Source organism: Grammomys surdaster, unplaced genomic scaffold (genome assembly GCF_004785775.1).
Source record: "Grammomys surdaster isolate TR1022 unplaced genomic scaffold, NIH_TR_1.0 130, whole genome shotgun sequence".
In the NCBI taxonomy this organism is placed as follows: domain Eukaryota; kingdom Metazoa; phylum Chordata; class Mammalia; order Rodentia; family Muridae; genus Grammomys; species Grammomys surdaster.
Window position 1 is genome coordinate 20,218,551 of NW_021604588.1, and position 10,597 is coordinate 20,229,147.

At 39.3% G+C, this 10,597-nt stretch overlaps 1 protein-coding gene across 1 annotated transcript in view; it reads left to right on the top strand.

Moving 5' to 3' along the window:
- The window catches only part of Esrrg (estrogen related receptor gamma), a 418,399-nt gene extending 408,064 nt beyond the window's left edge, over positions 1-10,335 (top strand). Inside the window, exon 7 of the mRNA XM_028758945.1 lies at positions 7,889-10,335. Within this exon, the coding sequence (XP_028614778.1) occupies positions 7,889-8,133 (245 nt within the window). The 3' untranslated portion in view covers positions 8,134-10,335. The remainder of the gene's footprint in view (positions 1-7,888) is intronic.
- The last annotated feature ends 262 nt before the right edge of the window (positions 10,336-10,597 follow it).

A 10,597-nucleotide genomic window follows, 5' to 3' on the forward strand; every position in this document is an offset into this window, starting at 1 on the left:
TGAGAGCATCCCTGTGAGCACATCCCTGTGAGAGCATCCCTGTGAGACCATCCTTGTGAGAGCATCCCTGTGAGCATCTGCTGAGGCGTTGCTTAGATGTGCTAGAAAATTCATTTAGTATTCAGTATTTTAGGTTAACATAAATAAATACTTATGTAAAAAATATTTTTTAGAGACCTATCTGACCTTTTCCTACATGGCTGTAGAAGTTAACAGAAATCTCACTGACTTATGTCTTATATTGTTTTAAGCATCTGCTTTTATTTAATTGTCATCAATATTTTGCTTTAGTTTGGTGAACAGACAGTTGGCTTCCTGATAGGGTTTTTCATTCTAGTGAGTTCGTTTTATTCAAGAATAAATATGAATAAAATTAAGTGTTTTTTTTACTTTTCTATAATACTTCTAGGATAAAATAAATACTGATACAACACTATTAATACTACGTTGGTTATCAGCTTAAACTCTGGAATAATTTTAGGAACCTCATAATTGAGGACATTACTTAGGACAAATTGATTTGTGTACACAATTTACAGTTGTAGAATTTCTAGTGACAAATGCTGTGATTTCTTTAGCTGATTGGAGTATGGGCATATTTAGGATATTTGAATCCTCATGTAAGATTGGCTTAGTATCTCTCAATCATTTTTATTATCATGCTCTTAGGGGAATCTTTTTGATAAGGTTTTAAATACTACAAATCAAATCAAATGTGTGTGTGTGTGTGTGTGTATATATATATATATATATATATATATATATATATATATATATCACGAATATATGTAGCATATATTTGGGTTTTTTTTCAATCTAAAGGGAATGTTTTTGTATTCTATAAGTTTGCACTTCTTCATTTCAGATAACAAGGTTTAGACTCATAGGTAGTAACTGTAACGTAAGGTAGGTGAGTTAAACAATGCCCAGTGTCACTAAGTGAGATAAATATTTGAAACCAGTTATAAAGATGAGGTAATGAGAGTTTACTGTAGGGGATATTTGGTTTGGAGACTCTGCTGAACCTTCAGTATCAACATGTTAGCATCTCCATGAAGCTAAACAGTGAGCATAGATGTCACCAATAAAATCCTTTTCAATCTAAAGGCATTACTGGGATCTTAGACAATTTTAAAAAATGTCATTATTATGATGTTCTAGAGATAGCTTTAGTTGCTGGTCAAAAGGGTATACTTATTTATCTATTCATACATGTATTTACTTTTTATTTATTATTTATTTATGGAAAACCTTTCTGTAGCCAGCTCTTTTATAAAACTTCTCTTGAAGAATCTCATAGGATACCCATTCAGGAGCCATGTTCGACTGAGATAAACTGATGAGCACGTGTAGTCACTGTAAGACAGAAAGTTGGACATATTGTTTCCACTCGCTCCAGACACATTGTTTTTACTTCACAGACAACCATGTACTACAGTTTAGAGGGTTCAGTTCATAAACCTGGGCAGTTCCTATTTCACCTCAAGGAACCTAAACTGATCCTGTTAAATTGTTTCAGAATTTGATGCCTATATTTTATTTCGCTGTCTTCTGATAATTATAATAATCATCCCTTGGTATTTGTGAAGAATCAATTCTAGTTCTTTTTTTTTCTTAAGGATAGTTACAAAACCTGCAAAGTATCAATTTCTATGTAAAATGGTGTGTTTTTATATAACCAATACCTGTTTACTTTAGTAACTTACCTCTAGAGTACTTACATGTGGTGCCAGGTAAATTCAGGCAAACGGTTGACATATGGTGTTGTCTAGGGAACAATGACAGTGACAAATACGCATATTCAGTGCAGATACAAGTCATGCCTTTGTTTTTAAAATAGGTTTGTGCTCTCATCTCTGGGGGTCAGACTTCCAAAATCAGTTTGATCAGGTGTACTACAAGATATGGACAGAGCTTAGCTCCCCCTGGTATTTCCATACAGTGTGTTTCCTTAATTTCTCAGGAATTGGTCATATTCCACAGTATATCATCTCCATCCATCCATCCATCCATCCATCCATCCATCCATCAATCCATCTACCTCTATCCATCCATTTCTCCATCCATTGATCTATTCATCCATCCATCTGTCCGCCCATCCATCCATCCATCCATCCATCCATCTACCTCTATCCATCCATTTCTCCATCCATTGATCTATTCATCCATCCATCCATCTGTCCATCCATCCATCCATCCATCCATTCATCTGTCCATCCATCCAATCTGTCTATCCATTTATCTTTTCATTTTGCCTTATATTTTTGAGACAATGTCGCACTATGTAGTTGAGGCTACCGTTGAGTTCTCAATCCCTCTCTCTGTGAACCCAGGCCTGCCCACTGTGCCAGGCTCTTCCTCGATCATAAAAAGCCAGTGGTGTACAGGTTACCTTCATGGCATTGCTGACGTATTTCTATTTTGCTTTTATTGGACTGGATATTCCAAGATAATGTTCCATATGAAGATTCTATCTTGGTTGCATACAAACTTCCTTTTGCTCTATAAGGTAACATTCATGGGTTCTAAGATTCTGGACTTGGGCATACTTGGAGTCAATTTTCAGTCTAACAGAATAAATATATAAGCAAGGTCAAAAAATAAGGCTGCAAAGTAGGCAGGAACCCTTCTAGATATCTTGTTTCAGCCTGAACCCTCTCCTTTTCCTCCAAAGTAACTGCTTTTAGAAAATGAGGTGCTAAATATTTACTTTTGATTCAGATAGATGCACTGGATTCTCTGAATGTAGCAGAAGTAAATGCAAGGGGAAAAAGTTGATTTCTAGAAGGTTTGTTTTTTTTTAATGACTTAGTGGTTTTAGTTGATAGTTTATACCATTTTGGTGAGACATTTTAAACTAGGGCCAGATGACAACCTGGGGAAGTGTTAGGAACACCCACATATATGCAATTGTATGAGTTTGTGGGAGCAGTCTTGAGGACAACCTTGTCCTTATTTGTTTTGCAATGCCACATGTGTTGGCTTTGCTGCTCAGTTGCTATAAGAATACTTACAATCTGTGCTTTTCATCCTTTTATTTTAGGGGACAGCCATTCTATCAATCAAGAGACCATTTGTCTTACAGTTAACCAGGGGTCTTGGATGGCAGCTAGCTGCTGACCATGGGATCACTCTAGAACCTCTTACCTAGTGTTCCTAGAGAAACTAAAACATCAATTCTCTTTTAAGAAATAGAACTTCACTCATTTGTATTTTTTTTTGTTTTGTTTAGCACACTCTGTTTTAATTTTTTAAGGTTCAGGGATAAAAGTTATATTGATTGTCACCTTTCTCATGTAGACTGTTTTACATTGTTTCAGTGCTGCTAGATATTGACACCAGGTCCTTCCCATATGCTAGGAAAGCACTTGGCCACTGAACCACATGCCCTGTCCATTATAAACAGAAAGTCAATTCCCAAATGAACTATGGCCCTCTGAGAAACCATAGCCATGTCCACCGTTATAGAAAAGGCCAATGCTTTACTATACTTAATGAATAAAACTAAAGTCTTTGAATGTTCTAACTATAGATGTGCTTTATCCATGTTCTGAGAGTCAAAGACTGGAATGACACCCTCCTTTATGGTCTCATTCATAGGGTAATATACCAAATACTGTGAAAATAGAACTAGAGAGATGACTCAACGATTAAGAGCACGGCCTGCCCTTCCAGAGGACCTAGGTTCAATACCCAGCACTCATAGAGTAGTCCACAACTATCAGTACCTTGAGTCTCAGGGGATATAAGGCCCACTTCTGGCCTCTGCAGACACTGCACACACATAGTATACAGTCATACACAGAGGCAAAACTGTCACATTAAATAAATAAATAAATAAATAAATAAATAAACAAATAAAACGTAACAAAACTATTTTACATAGTTAATGATTAAGGTAGCTATTGGCGTGGGAACTACATAATGATTATATCTATCTTATTTGAATTCTGGTTACATTTTGAAATCTTAATTCTTTTTAATAGTATGCATATATTTATTATTCTAGTCAATAGTCCTCAACCAGGATTTAATGGAAAGTTGTGGACCAAGCCCTAATACCTTGATTTGGTGGTTTGGGACTTGGGCCCAGGCATCCAAATTTCTGCCCAGCTGAACTAGTGTTCTTCCTGTGCAGCCTTACCCTGTCAAGTGTGTTCATGACCAAATGTATCCCCGTTATTACATTTACTTTGTTTCCATTCATTCTGATTGTGAGACCTGCTTCCTTGGAAACATACTTGAGAAGAAACAAGTATCAACAACCAAAGCCAGACAATCGCCCAGTGCCACTTCTACTGAGCCTAGCATCTACATGTCCACCTAGCCCAAGAAACAGAGCAGATTAACGTTACAGAACCAGCACTTGAACTAGGGCCCCTAATGGAGATGAATATTTCCTTCAGCAGTCTGCCAGCTGAATCATGGTCTAATTAAATAGTTCAGATTTAGTGAGTTTGCATTTAAAGTATTAGCAGATCTGAGAACGAGTAAAGCTAAAATGAGTTAGAATCTTTTCTGTAAATGGGAAGTTAAATTATCATAGTAATTTGATTAAATCATTTTAAATCTCTCCAGCTAAATCACAGCCTTTAAAGAATAGTTTGAAGTCTTAATTGCTGTTTGTGAGCATATCGCTCTGCTATTTGTTCTCGCCTCATTTCCTGTGACATCCGCTCGTATATCTCCCTAGGCCAGGCCAGAGTAGCTGCGAAGGAAAAGCTGAAAAGCTGTGGAAGGGGTCTGGGGGGAGCTGCAGCTGGTTTCCCGTGTTTAAAGGAACGCCATCTAGAAGAGAGAAATACGCTCTAGTTCATTACAATCGTTATAACCCAAACCAAAGGAAAGAACTTGGAGACAGACTGGGAAAATACGAAACAGATATTTCTCAACATTAGACCCGTTCCTTGTAAATCAGCAGCCTCCATACAACTGGAGACGCCATTGCTCAGAACACTGTAGAAAAGGCTGATGATAAAGGCGGATGAGTCCATGACTGTGTTCTCTGGACACTTCCATTTTCATTGGAGAAAAAAACACTCTTATCACTATATTTTAGAAGCCGACTTTGATCAAAAAGATAGCCGAGTTTATGGAGCTATCGAGATGGCTCAGTGGGTAAAATGCTTTCCTTGCCAGCATCAGGGTGAGTAATAAGAAGCCCTGCTAAAAGCCAGACAGCATAGGCAGAGCTTGCAATCCCAGTGGTGAGGAGGCAGAGACAGGAAGACTCTGGGGACTCACAGGCCAGCTCATCTAGCTGGCTCGGCAAATTCTAAGCCATTGAGTGACCCTATCTCAGAAGGAACAGTGGGTAGTTCTTGAAGAAGGTTACAGAGTTGCATGTGCGTGAACACACGTACACTTACACACCCCACATGCATAACACATGTACACACACAAATAGAACAAACTACGTTTGAGCCCAAGAAAGCGCAGATAGAGGGTAATTAACAGGGCAGGTGACTACAAAGCAGCTCCGTCACCACCTAGTCAAGGCTCACTGTGGACTGTGACCACTTGAAGCTCCATCATGGAGTCTTCTAGTGATCATCCTCCCACTCCCCTTATCCTCTATTATCTCCCAAGGTCACTGTCACCTGGGGGAGAAGGAGCAATAGCAGGACTTCCAGGTGAGAGTCTTGTGACCCTCCCTCTCCCTCATGTCCTTCTACAAGGCAATGCCAACCAAGGGATCCTTTGATGTTAGCATAGTGTCCAGTATCACTGTATTTTATTGATCAGTAGTAGCCATGGTTACCATGCCAAGTTTATCTGAGCCCCAAGGTAGCATCAAAACCACCAAGAAATCATTATCTACTTGGTATAAACAGTGTGAAATTTACCCACAACTTGGTAATATACTTTTATTTGACCTTGTGCAAGAAAAAAAAAACAACAAAATAGTTTTAATAGACAAAGGAGGGTTTTTTATTATTTAAAGTAATTTTTTTGTTTATTTATTTTATTTACAATTCAGATGTTGCCCTCTCTTCCAGTCCCTCCTCCCAAGGTTCCTCATCCCATTGCTTCCCGCCACCCCACCCTCATCCCTGAGAAGATGCTCCCCCACCATCAGACCTCCCCAGTCTCTGAGGCCTCAAGTCTCTCAAAGGTTAGGTGCATCTTATCCTACTGAGACCAGACCTCTGCTGTACATGTGTCTGCGGCCTCATATCAGCTGGTGTATGCTGCCTGGTTGGTGGCTCAGTGTCTGAGAGATCCCAGGGGTCTAGGTTAGTTGAGACATTGCTGGTCTTCCTATAGGGCCACCCTCTTCTTCTGCTTCTTCTTACTTTCCCCTAATTCAGCCACAGGGGTCCCCGACTTCAGTTCAATGGTTGGGTGTAAGTATCTGTCTCTGTCTCAGTCAGCTGCTAGTTGAGCCTCTCCGAGGACAGTCATGCTAGGCTCCTGTCTGTAAGTACATCATAACATCAGTAATAGTGTCAGGCCTTGGTGTCTCCCCATGAGGTTGATCCCCAGTTGGACTGGCCACTGGACCGCCTTTTCCTCAGTCTCTTCTCCATTTTTGTCCCTGCACTTCTTATAGATGGGAACACTTCTGGGTCAGAAATTTTAACTATGGGTTGGCAACACCATCTCTCCTCTTGAGGCTCCAGACAGAAGAGTTTGAACAGCATTTTACTGGTTGTATCCAGTCGTCCTCATTCCTCTGCCTGTTTGTTTTTATTTGGTTTTATTACAAGGTTCTGTTTAGTTTACTCTGTGATCTGTGTTTGAATTGTGTGAAACTTTGGCTAACTACATACATCTTCGCACTTGACATTCACAGAGAAACGGGGTTATTAAACATGAAGAGTCCCCAAAGACTCCATTATGTGTAATTAACAGATAAACTGTCATCAGAATCAATAAAACGTGCTAAATGATTCAAACTTGTATATAATTAAGTGTCTGTTTTATTTTTTTATCCACATTTCACATTTCTCACAAGGATAATTACGGCAACCTTGTTAACCCTTTTCATTCCTGACTACATTAGATTGTTAAATTAGTCAATTTAGGGGCAGAGTTCACTATTACAAATGTGGAAAATATGTCACAACTCAAGAGAATCTGAGCATATAAAAATATCTTACTAAGATTCGAACAATACATTTAAGATCTTGAAGCATCAGAGATGACAGAGATATCATATAGTGAGGGTTTCTGTATGCCATGTGGAGTTGTAAATTATGATCTTGGTCATTAACTTTTTCTAACCTTTGGGAAATATGAGCTTTTAGGTATGAATTTGGGATTTAAAATTTATCTCAACATTTAGAATTTTTGAAATAATATTTTTTATTTGAGAATTTCTTAGAGTTTGATCATATTTGTTTCTCTCCCTTCCATTACTCGCCTGCCTGTGTTGTAAATTCTGTGCTATAGTCCTTTGTTAAATGAACACATGACGAAGGCTTAGGTTCGTGTTGCCAAGAATATAATCTGTTAAAGTGTTCTCTTGGTCAATATGTAGTGTATACTGTAAATAAATGTATATATCTAAATATATACAGATTAAAGAATAATTTTTGAATTCTAAGCTCATATTGAAGATTACAAGTGAATGTCTGGGAAAAACATATAGATTTCAAAGCAGCTTTGACCTTGGGTGCACAAGAACACACAAGTGTTTTATTTAGAATGTTTTCATCTGTGTTCCTTATGATCTTTCTTTATAGTGACTTTAGTGTATGTGTGTGTGAGTGTGTGTGTATGAATGTGTATGAGCATGTGTGTGAATGTGTGTGAGTGTGTATGAGTATGTGTGTACCTCAGTGTGTCTGTGTGTCTCTCTGTGTGTAGAATAAACTGCATTTTGTTTTGTTATCTTGCATTTACTATTTACATGATTGCTGACCTACTCTGTTTCACTGCCCAGATTCCATGCACATAGAAGATGTGGAAGCTGTTCAGAAACTTCAGGATGTGTTACATGAGGCCCTTCAGGATTATGAGGCTGGCCAGCACATGGAAGACCCTCGCCGTGCAGGCAAGATGCTCATGACGCTGCCGCTGCTGAGGCAGACCTCCACCAAGGCAGTCCAGCACTTCTACAACATCAAACTCGAAGGCAAAGTGCCCATGCACAAACTTTTTTTGGAAATGCTGGAGGCCAAGGTCTGACTAAAAGCCCCCCTGGGCTCTCCCATCCTGCACGTTGAAAAGGGAAGATAAACCCAAGAATGATGTCGAAGAATCTTAGAGTTTAGTGAACAACATTAAAAATCAACAGACTGCACTGATATTTTAGCAGCCACAGTACGACGCAGCCTGCGGATTCCGCCACATCTTCCTGATAGGTTTCCTCTACTTTATCCCATGATCCTCTGGCCATATTCCTGCATTCTTCCACTCTTCCTTGTTCCATTATTATGTTTTGCTTCTTTCAGTAGTGGTTCCCTCTCCCTCCTCTCCTCCCTCCCTTCCTTCCCCTCCTTCCTTCCCTCTCTCCTTTTTCTCCCCTTCCTTTCTTCTGCCTCCTTCCTTTCTCTTCCTTTCTCCAATCTTCTTCTCTTGCCTTGTTCTCGTCCCTCTTCCCTCTCTCACACCCCTTCCCACTCTACATAATCAATACCTCTAATCATACGGAACATTTCTTTTACCTCTTGAATCTCTTCCCCATCTCTTCCTTCCTCGTTTTCTTTTCCCTTTTCTTCCTTCTGCTGCTGAACTCTTAAAAGCGGTGTCTAAATGGAGAGAGATGGAAGCCAGCCCTGCCAAAGGACAGAGATCCATACTACGGATGCCAGTGAACTTGTCGTGAACCATGACATCCCCAGTGAGTAAGGAATCAAAGAGAGAACCATACCTAAAGTACAGCGCAATGCAAACGGATCGACTTAGTGCAGTATTAGATTCTACTGGGCAGCCTCCGATCAGACAGCCTAAGTGGCAGCATTGGCTGCTTCTACTTGCTTTCTCATCTAGATCAGTTAGAGCCATTTGATTCCTTAATTCTTTTGTCAAGTCTTCCAGGTGTTGGTTAGTTTAGCTACTATGTAACTTTTTCAGGGAATCGTTTAAGCTTTATTCATTCATGCAATACTAGAGGGGGGTAAGGATACCGCAACCTCGTGCTGGCTTTGAACAATTGAACACTCACGAAGGACAAATGAACCCTGAAGGAAGATTTTTAAAAAAATTGTTTCGTTTCTTCTTACAAATGGAGATTTTTTTGTACCAGCTTTACCACTTTTCAGCCATTTATTAATATGGGGATTTAACTTACTCAAGCAATAGTTGAAGGGAAGGTGCATATTACCACGGATGCAATTTATGTTGTGTGCCAGTCTGGTCCCAAACATCAGTTTCTTACATGAGCTCCAGTTTGCCTAAATGTTCACTGACACCAAGGATTAGATTATACCTACCGTGACACCGAGTGGTCCCATCCACGAGCACTGCACATGGGACTCCTATCTGTAGAATTAGCACCAGTACACCTCCCTGCCGGGAGGGACAGTCGCCATACGATTTCTAGCTGCCCTCGTGGTTAGGAACAAGATGCTGCCTGTATGCAGTTCAAAACTCTGTCTCAGAAGGAGCTGTGAGCCAATATCATTTCAGAGGCAATAAGGCTAATGCCAGAATTCAAACAAACCAATCGTCAAAGACAGCAGACGCCTGACCAAATTCTAAAATCCTGATCCATAGGAGTTGATTCACTTAGGAATGGTTGTTTAAATTAACCTGCAGGTTCGTTTCGTTTCGTTGTTTGTTTTTGTTTTTGTTTTTTTTTTACCAAAAGCTAAGCCAATAGATGTGCTTTTCAACAAGTATGGTCACAGCACGAAGGTCAGTCAGGTTTCAGACTGTAACCAGGTGTAATCTAATGAAGAAATCAGATGCCCCCTCCCGAAACCTACAGTCGCCGAATAACCAGAAAACAGTAACCTCCATAGAACGCTTTACCAATGGACCAGTGTTAGTAGCTGCTCTCTGTATTCTGTGGACAGTCTTATTCTATGTACACAGATGTAATTAAAGTTGTACTCCTAACAAACAAAAGAATAGTTCAGCTTCAATGTTCCATGTTTGCTGCGCTTTTCTGAACTTTACGTTGCATTCAGAAACTGTCGTCTTGTTCTCGTGGTGTTTGGATTCTTGTGGTGTGTGCTTTTAGACACAGGGTAGAATTAGAGACAGTATTGGATGTATACTTCCTCAGGAGACTACAGTAGTATATTCTACTCCTTACCAGTAATAACTAAGAGATTGAAACTCCAAAACAGTATTCATTACGATCAGACACACATCAAAATCATAATAATATTTTCAAAAAAGGGATAATTTCTCTAATGGTTTATTATAGAATACCAATGTATAGCTTAGACATAAAACTTTGAATATTCAAGAATATAGATAAGTCTAATTTTTAAATGCTGTATATATGGCTTTCACCTGATCATCTCTCAGATGTTGTTATTAACTCGCTCTGTGTTGTTGCAAACCTTTTTGGTGCGGACTTGCTTCCAAAACTATTGCTACTTTGTGTGCGTTAAGCAAAATACCTTGGACTGAGGATGTCTCAGCCCTGTGCTAGGAATACTGTGTATCTATCATTAGCTATATGGGAATATATCGTAGA